General features: G+C 40.7%; 1 protein-coding gene across 1 annotated transcript; it reads left to right on the forward strand.

Moving 5' to 3' along the window:
* The first annotated feature begins 332 nt into the window (after positions 1 to 332).
* Positions 333 to 18,615, forward strand: c1qtnf6b (C1q and TNF related 6b). The gene is made up of 3 exons (XM_074630888.1): positions 333 to 438; positions 6,478 to 6,670; positions 16,083 to 18,615. Exons 2-3 carry the CDS (start codon positions 6,490 to 6,492, stop codon positions 16,628 to 16,630), a joined length of 729 nt encoding a protein of 242 aa, XP_074486989.1. The 5' UTR covers positions 333 to 438; positions 6,478 to 6,489; the 3' UTR covers positions 16,631 to 18,615.
* The last annotated feature ends 561 nt before the right edge of the window (positions 18,616 to 19,176 follow it).

Here is a 19,176-nt window from a genome sequence, read left to right on the forward strand (position 1 = left end):
TTTTGCATGTGATGACTCAAACGATGAAAGAATTGAGCTAAAGTGAATGAGGACAAACTGTAAGTAGGAGTGATGGATGTGGAGTTGATGGAGGGATGGAGGGGGAGTTGATGGAAGGATGGAGGAGGAGTTGATGGAGTTGATGGATGTGGAGTTGATGGATGTGGAGTTGATGGATGTGGAGTTGATGGATGTGGAGTTGATGGAGGGATGGAGGGGGAGTGTTGTTACAGGAGGAAAAAGCAAGAGGGGAGAGGGGGACATGAAGAGGGAGAAAGAGTTGAGAATTGATCTTCTTTGATGGGGGAGGGAGTTAAGGTGTGTGTAGAGAGAGAGAGAGAGAGAGAGAGAGGCTGCTCCTCAGTAGTTCCTCCTCTCAGTCAGTCTGACAGCAGCAGCCTGTTTTTTGTCTCCTCCGCGGTGGTGAAACTCCAGCAGGTAAGAAACGCGACCAGACACTCTGACACTCTGTGACAACGACTCTTTATGACAATCCGTCTCACAATAATCATAATACTAATCATCCTCCTCCTCTGGAGCTTTAAAAACACAAAAAAAACATCTAAAGAAGAAGAAGAAGAAGAAGAAGAAGAGAGAGCCGGCGGCGCGTTTGCGTGCATGCAGAGACGTGCAGGATAGAAGAAGTTATTCACAAGTCGCCAACTCAGCAGCTTCATGCGGGAAAAGTTACCTCTAACATCGCCGTGCACGCGCACAGACGCCTTTTTCTTAAAGTGCATTGCTTGTGTGTGTGTGTGTGTGCGTGTGTGTGTGTGTAGTTTATCCGGACTGCAGCTGAATGCCAGACTGATGCTCTGCTCTGTACACGTGGCTTCTTAAATGAGTGCATTATGACTGTTGCATGTGTTGTGGTTGGCTCGTTACAAGGCTCTGAGTGTTCACTGTGTTGTCTTCATGATCATCATGGTGCAAAGTGTGCTCACAGCTCTGGGGGGCTGAGGAGGGGTGATGAGGTCACATGAGGTCATGATATGATACATTTGGCATCAACTCAGGAAATATCAGGTTACCAAACATGAAATATTAAATCTGTTTCCAGGATCTATTTTTTAAGGATGGTGGAAACTATTCTGCTGTTTGTTGTTACGTTGTGATCACATTCAGATGCAAAAGTAGCCTAACACACAATAGACCTTAGCCTTGGCAAACCGTTTTAACATTTAAAGCTGCAGTAGGCAGTATATATTTTTGGCATCACTGGGCAAAAGTTCCATCATAACCTTTCAGCATATTGTAATTCAAGTGTTCTGAGTGAAAACTAGACTTCTGCTCCTCCTCATGGCTCTGTTTTCAGGCTTTAGAAAATCTGTTCATTTTACAGCTAAACCGTGCACTACAAGATGATTCTGAGAACATTTGAGGAGAGAAATAGGCATTAACGTAAAATAATATTGATTCATATTTGATCAGCGCTGCCTAGTTTGACCATTTGGTTGGAGTTTGCGAGAGATTGACAGCCGGCTCTCATAGACAGCAGATGGACAGCAGACCTCAGATCAGCTCTTACTGCTTGTTTTCCTCCGGTCTGTGAAATCTTGCATATGCCGTTAGGAGCACTGGAGGACATCGAGGCACATGATTTTTTTCAGGTTACCTGTTTCATGTACTACCACGTTTCATAAAAATAACTTTTTTTAATCATATTTGCTCCAGTCTCACCTACTTCAGCTTTAATAGCTAGACTGGATATTCATTACAGATATCTGCAACATCATTTTGCCTGGTCAAAACTCTAATTCAAGATATCCTTAATTACATTCTGACTAGTACGATTCAAACTACTTTTGCCATTCATGTGTATGGGGTTTCTCAATACATATATCCTCAATTCAGTTGCAGATATCCGCAATGTGAATTCTGACTAGTCGTAATTCCAGTTTCAGATATCTACGTTGTCCTTTTTATATATCTTAAATTAAATTTTGACTAGTCAGAATGACGTTGTAGATATATCAAACTGGAGTTACAGATAGTCATAATTTCATAATTTAATTGTAGATATCTACAATCAAGTTATAGATAGCTTGAACATTTCTTTGATTAGAGATACATCATTTGGAGATATCTTTAACTTTCATTCTACCTAGTCAAAATGTAATTACATATATCTTGAATTAGAGTTTTGACTAGGCAAAATGACGTTCCAGATATCTGTGATTACGTCAGCAGCTACGGCAAGCGGGAGGCGGAAGCTATTAAAACATACTATTGCTTCTGCACTGCAGCGGTCTGGGTTTATAAAGTGTGTCTGGAGACAATAAATCTACAACACGCTGTAAATTTCTACCACAACTCTCTAGCGAACAAAGCTCTCGTTGGCCACAGATTCCTCGATGATGAGCTCTTTCTATTTCATGTCATTTTCTAACGATCTGATCCACAGCGGTCCCTGAACCACTCGTCGTCTCTCACAGCCGGCTGCACAAAGAGACCGATGTTATGCGTCCAGCTCAGAGGATTAAAGGCTCGTTATGATTAAAATTAGCTTGTAGCTCGTTGTCTACCTCACTACGGTTAGAAAGAGCCGTCGTTTTTGTTTTAACAATGTTTTGAGGTATTGATCCGGGAAGTTTGAATCTGTGAATATCTTTTCCAACTTTACTGAACTATCCAAGTTAGCAAAAGCTTCTGCTGACACTGTTTAGATGCTTTGTTGGACTAATATCCAATGGGAAGCCTCGTATGAGCAACGTCATGCACAACAATTGACTACTGGTCATAATGACATTTGAGATATCTGAAACTGTTATTTTGCAAACACATCCATGATTAAAATCAGTGTGTGGGACCCGGTACCGGGTTCGTCAGGTAAAAGAGGTTATGTTTTAAGATGGGATTTAAAAACAGGCAGATAGGGGCCAGCCGAACATGCAGAGACAACTCGTTCCAGAGTTTGGAGTCTGCAGCTGCAAAGGCTCGATCTCCGCTGTGCTTCAACCTTGATCTAAGGACAACAAGGAGCAGGAGCACGGTGCAAGTGTGGGTCCAATGTGAGCTGCAGGTTTATTTCTGATTGATGGTTTATAAACTTGATGGAATTGAAGCTTCTGTTGTAAATAATCACGGGTATATGGGTCAAGTAAATTCAAATAATACATCTGAACAGATTCAGACATGTTGCATGAATGAGTAGGAATATCCTCTGACATCTGGCTGACTGTGATAGTGAAGCAGATTCAGATAATAACGGTTCTGATTATATTTTACTATCAGTAGTTGGATAGAAAATATTGTGGCAGAGCTCCAGTCCTTTCATTTTCTCACAGTCATGCTCCATACATCATCTCAAATCCAGTTAACATTCATCCATCACTGTGAAAACCCCCCGGGGGGAATCTCTCTGTTATCTCTCTCATCTCTCTCTCTCCCATGTTTATTTTCTCTCTCTCTCTCTGTCATCCGCCTTCTGTTATTGTTTCTGGATTTGTGTTACACATGTGTGGATTTCAGAGGCTAAACGTGAGACAGAAAAGTGGGAGGAAGACGGATAGAAAATGGGAAAGTGAGATAATAGTGTAGACTAAAGAAGACAAAAGAGGTGACTGATAGAGAAAAGATGGAGGACACAGAACAGACAGACAGCCAGGATTTATCTGCTCATTGTTTTGGCTCGTTGTTTTGGTTGTGTTGTCCTCAAATTCCCCTCTCATCAAGGAACCCTGCAGCTGTTTTCAGCAAATAAACTCTGATAAATCCACTGTACACTACCCGCCCAGCACCAAACCAGAGATAAAAGGAAAGATTATTGGATTTATATTCATCAGACGGCCAGAAATTCAAACTATAAATATATATGTTAATAGGCAACTGGCACAACACTGACATGTCAAATATAGTTTATAAAGTGAATGTGTTTGCAAACAGTTGGCTAGTTACACATGCAGCAGACACATTCATTTGTTTCTGGACACCTGGCCAATGTAAGTCCAGTATTCACTCTCATTTTAGCTCCATTTTTGGTCTCCTCCCAACCCGGTCTCACAGGCAGGCGTATAAATACCAGAACATTACCAGACATTCAGCGTGTCTTGAGAATGCATTAGACATTTTCGCGTGTCATTTGTTCGCCACGCAAACGTCTGCAGTTAGTTTAAGACAAGAAAACTAAACTAAACTAAATAAAACGTATCACAACTACAGAAAACACGTCACAAACGTCAATAAAAACGTGTGACAATCGTCACGTTACAAACGTAACTTACAAAACAAAACACCGATCAACAACGGTCTCAAATACGGGTCTCCTGGTTAAAAGTCTGATGTTTGTTGGACTCATCCACCATAAGTGGTCGCTTTTTACTACGTCACTAAATCCTTCCGTAGCATTTATACGTGGATGTGTTTACCTTGCAGTCAGTACAGGATACCTGGCGTACAAAAGACGCGTAAATCAAGAAAGGCGTCTTTATTATTATCCTGGGGGAAATATGTGGCTCTCAAGCTGCTAAATACTCTACTAGCTTCTAGCTAACTTCACCAGCAAGCTCTATCAGTTCTGAGGCAGGCAGGGTTATAGTTAGTGTGTTTTTAGAGCTTTTCTTTTTTGCTAAAAATAGCTGCCTCCTGCGGTTAGACGGAACCAAAACTGTAAAATTGCACGAATCAATCAGCTCGGGCGACCAATTTCACATACAAGTAATCATTGGATCCACAATATAAGAATGCTGATTGATTTTTATAAAACATTACAATCATAACATCATATGTAGCAAAGCATATACATTGATTATTTTAAAGATCCCATATTGTAAAATGAAAGATTTTCATGTCTTTTATATTATAAAGCAGGTTTAAGTGCTTTATAATTACTGTTAAACTATCAAAACGCTCAATATATAGAGAAATACACACAGCTCGTATTCAGAAATTGCGCGATTGAAACAATCCGTTAGGATTTCTGTCCATTTGTGATGTCACAAATATACGATATTTAGACCATTACACGGTTTTAAACGTAAACGTTCTAAATGTGTCCAAGTTTATTTCCTGTTTGCAGTGTATGTAAATAACGTCAGCTGGTAGGAAGTAAACATGGACCCAAACTGTTTCCTAGCAACGCAATTCCGTTGAAATGCACTAAAACGGAGCTTTTCAGTCAGAGGGTAAATACTGGTATATTCAGGCAGACAGTATGAGGAAAATAAAGTTGTTTTTTTAACATTAAAGCATATAAACATGTTCTAGTAGAAACACAAAATAAAAGTATGAACCTGAAAATGAGCACGATGTGGGACCTTTAAGGAAATACTAAAACTTGAATCGTTTTTGAGCCAGTCGGGTTTTATGACACATCGTGGTCTTGTGGGACTCGGTGGATCGGAGGTCCCAACCCCAACAGGATTATCCATCCTAGAAACATACGCACTCAGTTTACCATAAGGCACTCTGGGTAAAAGGATCATCCGAGTGCCATATGTTTACATGGTCACACAGAACTACCTTAACAAACATCTCTTTACTGCTAAATACAACTGAAAGCTTTCAGGGTATAGTCCAATGAGTAAATCTAGTGTCTTTTGTCACATTTAAATGATTCTTTCCTAGCTTCTAGTTTGTGGTTTTGTATCAGAGAGAAATGTGTGTGTGCCGGTGGATCTGGACCAACAGACGAGGTGTGACAACAGGTTCAGCAGCACATATCGCCCTCGGACATGAAAGCTATGTGAAAGTGTTTCTTGCTGTGGGCTCATGCAGAGCTGCTGATGTTTTCACATCTAATCAGGTCCAGATGTGTTTGTGTGTACGTATGGAAGGCCACATAACTCCCTCCTTCCTTTTAGCTTCCAAATCTATAGCTTTTCTCCTGAACGTTGGATTCTTAATCCACGTCCTCTGGATCCCATTTGAGAAGTGTTGGTCACAACACAATCTGTCATCTGTGGCTTCGACTTTCATACCACAGTGTTTTTTTGGTACTTGAAAGTTAAAGGGGGAAAGTATATGTAGATTTTGACCTGTGATCAGTCTGTGATGTTCAAGGTATGCCAGGACTTAATGCTGAAATATTAAATAGTAATTAATTTTTCCCAGAAACCTTTCAACAGCTGCCAGAGATTAAGTGTGGTGAACTTTCATTGTTGTACATTTGTGCAAAAAAATCATGAACCCAGAAAAACGGTTTTACTTCGTTCGTACTTCAGCAAAGCCTGATGGATACTGTCAGTATTTTCAACTCTGCCATTATAGTCATGGAAATATCTTGACACTTGGCCAGTCATCCCAAAATTATGGGTGTAGGTTAGCCTAAGTTTAGCTTGTTGGACTTAGCAGAAGTTGCTCTGGAGAAGGGCGTAAGCAAGAGCCTCATTATAAATATAATATATTATGTGGTGGGTTTTAGAGTCGCATGGATCCGTACTGTAAGTGTCTTCTTTTGCTATGACGTCATACGTTATTGGCCTACAGTTAAACATACATTTAACCTATAACTTCCTTTCTGTTTCATTCCTGTCCCAGGTTGTGACAGCCATGTTGGCGGTGTGTTTGAGGCTGCTTTTACTCCTCCCCCTGGCGTGCTGCGTCCCCTCCCCCTCCAGATCTCCTTCCAGACTCTGCAGGCGGTGCTGCGACCAGTCGGAGCCGCCAGCATCCACGAACCAATATCAGATGCCCGAGGTCCGTACCGTGATCAACATGACCATCCTCAAAGGTACCAGAGTCTGGATTAGCTTCTGTTAACTACTGCTGAGTTAAAGTTTACTGGCACTTCCAGTTTGTTTGGCAGTTCCTCAGTTTTCTGTCTTCTGATTCTTGCAGGATGGAACATAATTGTCATTGATTTGTATGTCTTTCACGTACTGTGCTTTAAGCAATAATTCAGTGTTGCAGTTGCTTGTTCATTCACCAAAAAACATCCCTCCCATAATATCTGTGTTACTATCTCTCTCTCTGCTTCAAGCTATATTTCCTTGATCAGATCTCAGCTTCTGCTTTTCCAGATGGTTGTGTGTCTGACAAGGCCACTATTAAATCTGAAGAGTAATCATGAGTGTTATAATGGAACTGTGCCAGTGGGGATCTATTGGTAGAAATGGAATATAATATTCATAACTATGGTTTTATTAGTGTTTAATCACATGAAACTAAGAAATGTTGTGTTTTCGTTAGCTTAGAATGAGCCCTGCATATCTACATAGATATGAAGGGGATTCCTCGTCATAGAGTCCGCCTTGTTGCTCCGCCATGTTTCTACAGTAGCCCAGAACGGACAAACCAAACACTGGCTCTGGAGAGAGCCTTTCACGTTTTTACGTAACCTGAAGGCCACCGTAGTTCTCTGACACGCCTGTGAAACTGTTGAAACGCCAGTGGTCAACTACAGTGCCTGAAACCTGCATTCTCTCTAACAGCCAGCAGGGGGCGACTCCTCTGGTTGCTAAAAGAAGTCTGATTGTATAGAAGTCTATGAGAAATGAGCCTACTTCTCACTTGATCTATTACCTCAGTAAACATTGTAAACATGAGTTTATGGTCTCAATCACTAGTTTCAAGTCTTCTTCAATACAGCATGATGTTCATTTAGTAAATTATGGTCCCATTTAGAGTCAAATAGACCATAAAGCAGGGGATGCTTTAGGGCGGGGCTACCTTGTGATTGACAGGTCGCTACCACAGCGTTGTCCGAGCTGGGAGTTGTCCGTGTTTTCGTCTTAGAACCTTAACCCTTTCACAGTGTGTTTTCACTTCATCAAAGCTAATTATAAACTTTTTGGTCGCCTGAAAATGTCTTATTCAGTGTTTGGTTGTACTTTGCTCCACCCTCTTGTGTCACTTCTGGTTGCAAAAAAACAAGATGGTGACGGCCAAAATGCCGAGCTCAAGGCTTCAAAATGGCAGTCCACAAACCAATGGGTGACGTCACAGTGACTACGTCCACTTCTTATATACAGTCTAGGGTAACGTGAGCCGCAGAGTGCAAAGCCGTGGTACCGCCAGCCGCTGTCCGACTTCCGTTGCTCCCAAAGTAGTGTTATTATGGAAAGGATGGCCTCTGAGCAAAGCAAAGGAACCAGACTGCCAAATAACAGTGAATTTAATAGCTTTTGACAGTGTCTTTCATAGAAACTGTATATCAACAGATGAATTTATGTAAGCTATGAAGTCAAAGAAGTGTAAGGAAGAATGACATTTTCCTTCCCAAAATGTATCTACAAGGAAAAAAAGTAGACAGTCCACACACTGGATTATAGATCCAAAAAGTTTTATTAAACTGGAAAGGGCAACATTTCACTGAACCTGGTAGCGTTTAAGAGCACATCTATCTACAAACCACATAAAAACACAACCACAAGATTAGACGGAATATCATTTCTACCCGGCCAGACTCTAAGCCTCGGGCCAGGTCTTCAGACACTAGGAACCGTGACTTGTTACACATGACTGACTCAATTCCATGCACTGCTCCGTCACAGTCAAATCTGCGACAGCTTGTATGAGATGATATTTACGTATTTATGCATTTTGTGCGGCCTTATTTGTATGTGCAAGTGTGCGTTGAAGCCCGGGGATGAAACACAAAGAGATAGAAAAACATGACAAGAGAAAAGGGATTAGAAAGGATTTTATGAGATCCAAAAACTGCACAATCACAGCTGGAGAGGGATTTGTGAGAACATGTGTCTCTAATATCGGAGCCTCAGCGGTCCAAACGATGTGTCATCACACTTTATCTGCTGGTGCTTTGGTAACTGAACATGCCAGGTCTGTTCTGACCCGCAATCAACCCCCGAACCAGTCCAACGGCTGAACCATGAAAAGAAAAATGTCTTTCTCTCTCTCTTTTACACACATGCAACAATAATGCATAGTTTTAGGCAATTAAGGCCATTTTATACTGCAGAAGAACCCACAGCTTTTCCAGTAAAGAAAGCTAAGTTACATTTTGACGTCTTGGACACAGTTTGTATCAGAAGTCGTGTCTCCATTCAATTGTCAAGCAGACCAGTTGAAGTTCAGGTGAACTTTGAAGTGAACTCTAAAAAGAAATGCGAATTAGGCGCGTTTCCATCAACTGGTTTGGAGTAAATAAACTCAGCTACAGCGTAGTTTGGTCACACGCTGGAGCTATAGGCTACGCATGGCTGTAATCCGCCATTAAACAGAGAAGAAGAAGACGTACTGTACTGTTCTATCTAACAGCCAGCAGGGGGCGACTCCTCTGGTTGCTAAAAGAAGTCTGATCGTATAGAAGTCATCTCACTTGATTTATTACCTAAGTAAACATTGTAAACATGGGTTTATGGTCTCAATCGCTAGTTTCAAGTCTTCTTCAATACAGCATGATGTTCATTTAGTAAATGATGGTCCCATTTGGAGTGAAATAGACCATAAAGCAGGGGATGCTTTAGGAAGTGGCTACGTTGTGATTGACAGGTCGCTACCACGGCGTTGTCCAATCTGGGAGTTGTCCGTGTTTTCATCTTAGAGCTTTAACCCTTTCACAGTGTGTTTTCACTTCATCAAAGTTGATTCTAACCTTTTTGGTCGCCTAAAACGTGTTATTCAGCGTTCAGTTGTACTTAGCTCCACCCTCTTGTGTCGCTTCTGGTTGCAAAAAGCCAAGATGGCAACGGTCAAAAACTAAGATGGTGATGGCCAAAATGTCAAACTCGAGGCTTCAAAACGGCAGTCCACAACCAATGGGTGACATCACGGTGACTACATCCACTTCTTATATACAGTCTATGGTTGCGAACCAGAAACAAAACAAGTCGTCTTGGCCATCTTATCATCTACGAGAGAAAAATGGAGAGAAGTCTTCAGGAATCTGTTTCAATTGAGCAACTTGTAATTGTTCTTTCATGTCTGCTAGTATTGGACATGTTTCATGCTGTCTGGAGACAAAGACGACATTAATATATATCTGGGAAGACGGCGACAGCAGAAACAGCCGGTCAGTCGTGTAAGTTAAATGTTTGTTACGTCAGAATTAATTCGGCAAAGGTGTTTCCATATCCCATTTAGCGCATCAACTCTTTTTCAACAAAAAAACACCTCAAGTGAGCGTAAAAACTTTTTTGGCGCAATTGAGAAAGTTTTATCGAGTATGGATTCCATGCAATACTTTAAAATGTGCATAAAAAAATGTTAATGGAAACAAGTCTTTGTGACTGAAGCATGAACTTTCCATTGGGCCACATTCAGGTCGGGTCATTGGTGGGAAGCAAGAGAGGGATCGCATTTTTGTTGCAAGCAAAAACAGAAAAGTGAGCTCTTGCAGTCCTATCTGGACTCGGATAACTTGGAGGATATAACCTCAGTTAACCCCTGAGGCTGATGAGCTGTATTTATGTCTCAAATTGTTGCAAGGAAACAGTATACAGCGTTACTGCATTGCAGCTGTGCAATGAGGGAGGTCCCAACAGACGCTTTCACCTGGCACTGAACTTGCTTATTTGGCAGAAAACACACATACTGTACACAAACACACACACACACACACACACACACACACACACAGAGGAACATAGTCACACACTCATGCACAAAGCCACACACTAAGCTTTGGAGAGTTGTGCTCTTGCAATGCATATAAATAATACACACAAACACACGCACTCCTTTTTCTTATGTGTTGCACTGGCTCACTGCTCTCTGGAAAACAATAGAGTATGCTTTGTGTGTGTGTGTGTGAGGTTGGGTTTGCGCCCACAAAGCTGCGGTGATTGGATTCAAAGAAAATCAGTCAGCCAAATTTCTCAAAAGAAACCAGAACCCACAGTCATGGACCGGGGCGATTCTGCACGCACACATCTGACATCACATCTACATTCACCGAATTAAAGGGACTCTATGTAAGAATCAGAAATTGCTTGTTAACAGCGACAACTGTAGCCGTTATGTTAACAAAAGTTGACTTAACGGCCTGTTGTTTCCAGACGTTCACTTAGTTTACTTACTTATTTTAAGTTCAACTATGACGTTTTCCCTTACCCTAACTAAGTGGTTTTCTTGCCTAAACCTAACTGTAGATGTTTACGCAACGTACACTTGACACGCAAAAAGTGGCGTACAAATACACGTTAAAAGGCTGGAATGCAGAATGTCTGTGTAATGTTGTGGTATTTATACGCCTTCCTGTGAGACCGGGTTGAAACTACTTAGTCGGGTTTAGGAAAAGATGGTGGTTTGGTTTTAAATAACTCCGGAAGCGGCGTTACTTAAGTACGGAAGTTAGGTGACAAATCAACGTTGACTTCTGGTTCCACACGGGAGACGAACAGCGGTCTCCTGGGTGGGTCATGTGTTTTTTGACGAACCCATCCACGCTGACCTCCTCCTATATACTTCCTGGTTCACGATTACGTGGATTAAATACGCATTCATTTTGTGGGATATATATACACAAATTACAGTGCATTACTTTTCGTACGTATAGCTACGAACGGTGTATGTGGACAGCCTGACTGTGGGGAAGGAAATCAGCAGCTCAATTAGAAACAGATGACGCAGGAGAGTAACTCACAATATGTTCTTTCAAATGTTCTCCTGGGATTCATCAAATATCACAAATTGATATCTAACAGTGGATATTTCTCTGTAATATTTATAGAGAAAGAAAGGTCAGGATCTTACATTGCCATCATGAGGTTGTTATTTGATTTGAGGACAAAGGATCAGTCCCATGTACTGTATGGCCTTCTGGTGTGGTAGCTGCTGTTTGTGGAAACTGCTTCAGGGCTCTTTGTGTGGACGCTGGTCACAGCTGGACAGATAATCGTGCATCTGTCCTGAGGATCACTGGTGTTTACTTCAGGCCTCCAGGAAGCGAGGGTGGCTTCTTCCTGTGTGGTTTACCAACCCAGAAGTGTTTAACTCCTGATCCAGACAGCAGAACAAGATTTCTTTAGAGCCCCATAGACCTAAATATATAAAACACTGGGTTGTTTTATTTCTCAGGTTTATTCGCTTCTGTTTGAAGGGACTGTTTGTAACTTCTTACACTCTTGTAAATCATTGTGGGTCGGCGTCCCATGCGCGCTCGCGTGTGGCTACATTGTTCCAACACAAACTACACGGAAACACCAAAACTGCAAAGCTCTATCTAGTGAAGCCCGTCTTGCAAAACAGTGTCAACTAATCCTGCTCCAGCCTCCCGACCGCGGCCAGAGGACATAGGGGAGACCGTAGCTTAAGTCTCCATGGCCGGTGTCTCTGCTGTACTCTGCTCTCTGCCTGCCTTCACTCACACACCGCGCTCGTTCTCACTCGCTATCTCGCTCCACCTCTCACGTGCATGCGTGCACACTACACACTGCAGAAGAGTTGGTTTAGCTCTGAGAATATCTAGTGAATGTTCAGTGGAAATTTGTGCATAAATAAATGCTGCAGCTCCTCCAGACCAGCAGAGGTTTCCTGTGTCTTGTGAATACACGGGGCTCCAGAGCGAGTAACGTTATAGTCTCCGACCAAAACTCCAGTGTCTCCCCTGTTTCCTTCTGACCGCGGTCGGGAGGCTGAAGCAGGAAAACACAGTATCAGAATCGTTTCATGGAGAGACCTTGGTCTGGTCAGCTAACATTACTGTCAAGCAGCTGAAATATAGAGTGATATTGTGGTTTTAGCTGACGTGTGTCGCCTCACTGTTTTGAGTGATGCTCGTTCATGTCTATGTAGAGCGAGCACAAGCGCAAGCCGCTGATTTTCATTGACTTAACGGCCACAGGTGTCGCTGTTAACAAGCAATTTCTGATTCTTACATAGAGTCCCTTTAAGGAATGTTTGCTTTGCTCACGGGTCTTTTTATAATTTTTAATACAGCTGTTTCATACTGATACGGTGATGGAGGTAGTCTCACTTGATTTCATAGCACAGAGGTTTGTGTGTACTTTGGAACAACAGCAAACAGTCAAAATGTTCACTGATGTAGATCCTGGCTCCAATCCTGACTGAAATTTTTGAAGCTCATTGATCATTTTCAGAGCTTGCTGTCAAGTCGCATTGAATTTTTAAATCCAGACAAACAGCGTTGAGTTGTTGTGGCAACAAAACAGGATACAACACGTAAGCAGGATAGAGCCACTGAGGGCTAACACATCCAACAAACTACATTAACATGAGCACATGTGTGCATGAATGAAGTGGTTTGGGGTTTGTATGTAGAGAGACAGGTGACAAATTAAAGTAAATAAACAAGTGGTGAAACATAAATTCAGATCTGTGCCTCAACACCCCCCCTGTCTCTGAGCTCTGCTCACAGCTCTTTCAGCCTAATGGCTTGGTGGTTGCGCTAATGTGCATTGTCAGCTGTCAGATCTTATATAGACAGGTGTGGGAGCCTCTCCCTAACACGTCCAATCAGTTGAACTAACCACAGGTGGACTCCAATCAGGAGTAGAAACACCTCAGAGATGATCAGGAGAAATGGGAGGCACCTGAGATACATTTCAAGTGCCTCAATGAGTCAATGAGATATTTCTGTTTTTTGTTTTTTTTCATTTTTAATAAAGTTGCAAGAATCTTTAAAATCCTGTTTTGTCTTTGTCATCATGGGGTATTTAGTGCTTGATGAGGGTAGAAATAATTTAAACTCGTTTAGCATAATGTTGCAACATAACATGTGAATCCTTTCTGAATGAACTGTGAGAGAAGCAGCTCTGTTTTCAGCTGTGTTGTTATGTGCATTATTTAGATAATCCAATGGAGTTTTAAATGATTTATTTAGCTAAGGAAGTAGGAGAATTCATCTCACTCACAGAATTTGAACATGTTTTTTTAGGGCTGCAACTACTTGCAGATTATTTTATCTATTAATCGATTAGTTGTTTGGTCTATAAAATGTCAGAAAAATGTGGATCAGTGTTTCCCAAATCCCAAGATGACGTCCTCTAATGTCTTGTTTTGTCCACAACTTAAATATATTCAGCTTGCTGTCATAGAGGAGTAAAGAAACCAGAAAATATTCACATTTAAGAAGCTCAAATCAGATCATTTGTTTCTTAAAAAATGACTCAAACCGATTATCAAAATAATTGGTGATTAATTTAATAGTTGACAACTAATGTATTTATTGTTGCAGCTCTAATGGTTTTCTCTGACAGCCATGTTTCCAGCTGACCATGGAGAATAGCTGACAATATGAACTACAGTAGTAGCTGTTTTGTCTCTTATACAGTTAATGCCCTTTAATTTAAACCAAACTTTAGTTGTCTCGTATAAAGAGAAAGTATTTGTTGAGAGAAAGCCTCTTAACCTCTCTTATATTAGCTGATATTTTTAAAACCCTTTAACCCTTTCCTTTCTTTTCGATGCCCTTTGGCATTACAAGATCTTCCCTCTTGCAGAAATAAAGTATATCAATGTTATTTGCCGTTCCGGTCCTCAGTAGAGGTCAATATAGGTCATGGATTACATCAAAATGTTTTTTTGACTCAGCATTTTAAAACTCCTGGCACATGAACACATCAGTTAACATTTTCCAGACGGATCCTCCTCACACATTTCTGTCAGAACATTTTTGTCTCACAGTCCACGAGGAGCACAGAATTAAGATAAGCATCGCTTCAACAAAATGCTTTCAGATTTACGAGTAGCATTTGGGATGTTAGATGTGAAAAGCTTTGCTGAAGTTAGTTTCCATTTCTGGATTTGTAACCGTTATAAAAGACAATTAAGAGCTTAATGGCATCGTGTGCATGTCCAAATGAACGGTCTGTTCTGTCTTGGATCAGTTGTTTACTCAGTAAGAGCTGAACTACGACCAATTAGGGATGAAATCATGGAGCCTGGACCAGCCTCGACTGTTAATGTTACTGTTACTGACAAAAAGAGGATATCAGTATTATCTCCATAAGTAACATCTAATTCATCCTCTATGAAAAAAAAACACATATTAAAAGCTAAAATATTAAAATGTTCCTATGAACACCCAAAGTTAAACAGTGGTGGAAGAAATACTCAGATCTTTACTTATGTACTAGTACCAATACATTAATGTAAAAACACTTCATTACAAGTAAAGATCCTGCATTTAAAATCCTACTTGAGTAAAATGATGCAAGTATATTATCAGCAAAATGTATAAGAAATATCAAAAGTAAAACTGCTTTTATTACTGTGTTGTGCTTTATAGTCTTATTAGATCTAAAATCTTAATCCGTAAAGTACAACAGTGTATTTGGGCCATTGTAGGTAAAAGAAACTCAGAATTTCCAGGATTAAAATAAAAAACTTTAATCTCGAAATTTTGTCGTAAGTAAAAAAAAATAAATTAAAAATAAATAAAAATGAATATTTTCTGATATTAAAAGTGGTCAATTTAAGAGAGAAAAAAAGAATATTCTCTGATTACAAACTCATAAATTTGCGAAAAATAAAGTCGTACATTTACGTGAAAAAACTCAGGTATTCTCAGAGATTAAAGTCACACATTTGCAAGAAAAAATATTTTTGTACAAATTTATTTAATTTTGTGCAATACCCCGGTAATAACAGGCACCATCTGAATTTCATTGCACCTGAAGTAGTGTTCTTATGGCAAGGATGGACTCTGAGCGAGGCGAAGGTCCTGAAAGATACATACAGTGTATGCCTTTTTCCATGTTCTTTCTGTGTTCTTTTATGACCATAAAGAAATACTAATATATTTAATATGTTTCGCACTCGGCGGCTCACGTTACTGCCGTGTTTAACGACAGTGTCTGTGGTGTGATGAGGTTGAGCCAACTGCAAAGTGAAGCAATGTGGTTCTTTCACAAAAAAACGCTATTTTTCTTTTCTTTTCTTTTTTACTCTACTTTAATCTCATGGAATTTCTATGTTTTTTTCTCGCAAATTTATGACTATAGTTTTACAGAATATTCAAGTGTTTTTCTCAAAAAATTGTGATTTTTTTTTCTAGAAATATCACCCCCTTCACAGCTCCGTAGATTATATATTTTTATTTTTTTTCTACCTATAATGACCTGTATAATAATATATAATAAATGTAGTGAGGGACAATATTTCCCTCTCAAATGTAGTGGAGTAGAAGTAGGAAGTAGCATAAAGTGTAAGTACAGTACTTCAGTAAATGTTCTTAGTAACTTTCCACCGCTGAAGTTAGTTTCTTCTTGTCCACGCAGGTGATAAAGGAGACCGAGGAGACATGGGTACACTTGGCAAGCCCGGTTTAGAGGGACCTCCTGGTAACCGAGGACCATTTGGCCCTAAAGGCACCAAAGGCCAGGCGGGTTCCCCCGGAGACGCCTGTAAGATCCCTCGCTCTTCCTTCTCGGTGGGACGTCGCAAGTCTCTGCACAGCATAGAATACTACCAGGCGCTGGTGTTCGACACGGTGTTCGTCAACCTCCACGAGCACTTCAACATGTTCAAGGGAAAGTTCTACTGCTACGTGCCGGGGATCTACTTTTTCAACATCAACATCCACACCTGGAACTTTAAGGAGACCTACCTCCACCTGATGCACAACGACAAGGAGCAGGTGATCCTGTACGCTCAGCCCAGCGAGAGGTCCATCATGCAGAGCCAGAGCGTCATGATGAATCTGGCTCTGAACGACGAGGTCTGGGTTCGACTCTACAAGAGGGAGAGGGAGAACGCCGTTTACAGCGACGACGTGGATGTTTACATCACCTTCAATGGATACCTGGTGGAACCTAGCATCCAGTGAAAGAGGATTATTTTTGCCATGGATACTGCTTCATGCCAAGAAAGGAGAACTAAAGAGGACATTACAAGTTTGGTGCTTATTAAAAATCCCTTTCAGCCTGGAGAGGAATATACTGTGCTTTCTTAAACGAGGATTGCCCAAAAACGTATTAGAATCAAAAGGAACAATAAAAAAGAGACGGGTAGCACAGCACGCAATTAGGAAGAATGTTGAATTTGCACTCGAAATACACTTTTGTACAAAGTAAATCATTTTTCTTACTTCTGTGCTGTGCTACGTCTCCTCTCCACTCCTTTCAGGGACTTTGTGTACAAACACAAGTTGTATCAGGAATCTTACATCTGTGCAATCAGTTATGTGTCTGTGCTTTGAATAGAGAGATTAAAGTGTGTTCAGACAGACTGCTGTCATACCGTTAACATCATGTTTCAGAAGAAACGCTTAGCTTTAAAAGGTTAGTTCACCCACTTACCCCTCATGGTGCAATCGATTCACAAATATTAAACTGGTTAGGAGCTCATCTAGACTTTTCAATTATTTCTATATATTTGGAACTTTGGTTTCTATGATTTTTCATTTGTTCTTGGGTCATTAATTGATGGTGCATCATGCTGCTGCTGATGTTTGTATTTTATGGTTAAAATGGTAGATACATTAAAATGTTGTATAGTCTAAAACAGGGTCTGAAATTAGCAACCGCCAAATGCGGGTAAATTGTTGGCAGTGGCGGGTGAATTCATCAGGACATCTGTCACTTTGGCAGGCTGAGAAAAATGTTAATGGAATAGAGAACAGTAGTTGGCCGCTTTCTTGGCATCTCATCCTTCCATGACTATCGATTCCTCTAATTGATGCTCTCCGACAGTTATGGTACGTGTCCACAGCCTCCGTCCTTTCCACGCTTCCCATTCATTGTCTATGTAAGCAGCCGTGCAATGCATTCTGGTAGCGTGGCGGAGCGGTTCGAGTGTCAGAGCGTCACAATGGCCGTTCCTCATTTGCATTAAGTTGAGGGCTAGTCTACTTTGTGTAAATCACATTTCGGTGAACTGTTTTCGTGAAATAAGAGAAGAAAGTTTCCAAACGAGCCTCCATGTTGTTTCCAGTTTGAAAGCTGGGAGCAGGTGTAAAATTGTATTCCTTCATTTAGCGCAGAGATTTCAAAAGTGGCAGATAAAATTTCTGAGTGGCAGACAAAAAAACCCCACTTGTCTGCCATAGTGGCAGGAAGTGAAAAAAGGTAATTTCAGACCCTGGTCTAAAACAATCATGTCAACTCCAGGTGCATCCCAGGTGTGTAACATCAGTGACTAATGACGAGCCAGCTGCTGCCCCCCATGTGCCAACAATTCTGACTCCTCCAAATCTACCAAATTAAAAGACTTCACTATAGAGATAAGTGGAATATCTGTTTGTGGTGCTCAAAATATTATAAATTACATTTAAAAAGCTCATCAGCAATGTCTCTTTCCAGAAAGTGATGTGGTTACTGTCAACATGTTTCATTGGGACTGTTTTCTTCTGAAGAAATAGTCCCAATGAAAACAGTCAAACCTCTAAAAGAAATGAATTAAAGTCAAATGAGCTGCATAGCTGTGCCAAGAGGGGGAAGTCATATTTCATGTAATTTTGGCGAACTGACCTTGTGAACACGAGTATATCCCAACATATCAAAATGAAAAATAAAGGTGCTTTATTTCCAAATGCAGGAATGCATTAGGGTTTTGACGACTAAATAATATGATGTATTCTTATAGAGACTCCAAACTGCAGAGCGGTTTATGTAAATAGCTGTATAATAGCTGTCTTTATAGCCTGAATCTGTGCTACCACTCATGCTGTCGGGGCTGAACTGTGTATGTGTGTGTCTTTGTATTTGTAAACAGTATTTCCTCCTTCACTAACCAAGTCTCTCTTTGTTCTGTATCACTGAGCAACAAAAAGAAACTTGATTATGAAAAATTAAACGTTTCCAGAATGAAAAAGTTGAAATGAGAAGTCTGTATATTCCATTAAGATGTGAAAATGTCGCTTTTTTTTACCGCAAAGTATATGCACATTGTCACATTTCTGCAGGGGAATTTTCCTCATCCTTCTTATGGTGCATTCACACCAAGAGCGAAGCAAACTTTTCGCACGGCGCGATTACATACAAAGTCAATGCAAAGAGGCGAATAGTCACCAATTTGAGAATGGCGTGACGCAAACAGGAGTTGAAATATTTCAACTGGAGCGAGAAATTTGTGTGACACTGTGTCGTGAAAGCCTATCAGCGTTGAGATTCTCCTCCTGTCATCACTGACGTCCTGACGTTGTTGAATCAGAAATGGAGGAAATAAATCTTGTATCTGTCTGTGGTCACCCAGAGCTACGATAGTACATCATATCTGTACAGAGACCAGACCAAACTCTGTGTATAAATGTATGTGTATACACCAGACTGTCTATGGTAGAAACAACAATGTCGCTGCCGTATTTATGCCTAGATGACTTTATGTTGAGTGTTGATGGAGCAGCTGCATAGCCTGGCACTTATCTATCCAAAC

The sequence above is a fragment of the Sebastes fasciatus genome, chromosome 3, assembly GCF_043250625.1.
Source record: "Sebastes fasciatus isolate fSebFas1 chromosome 3, fSebFas1.pri, whole genome shotgun sequence".
NCBI classification, from domain to species: domain Eukaryota; kingdom Metazoa; phylum Chordata; class Actinopteri; order Perciformes; family Sebastidae; genus Sebastes; species Sebastes fasciatus.

Excerpts from the sequence above, each read along its gene's own strand:
- c1qtnf6b (XM_074630888.1), top strand. The coding sequence starts at position 6,490 with ATGTTGGCGGTGTGTTTGAGGCTGCTTTTACTCCTCCCCCTGGCGTGC. Across the intron at positions 6,671-16,082 it reads CAACATGACCATCCTCAAAG|GTGATAAAGGAGACCGAGGA; the intron begins GTACCAGAGTCT and ends TTGTCCACGCAG.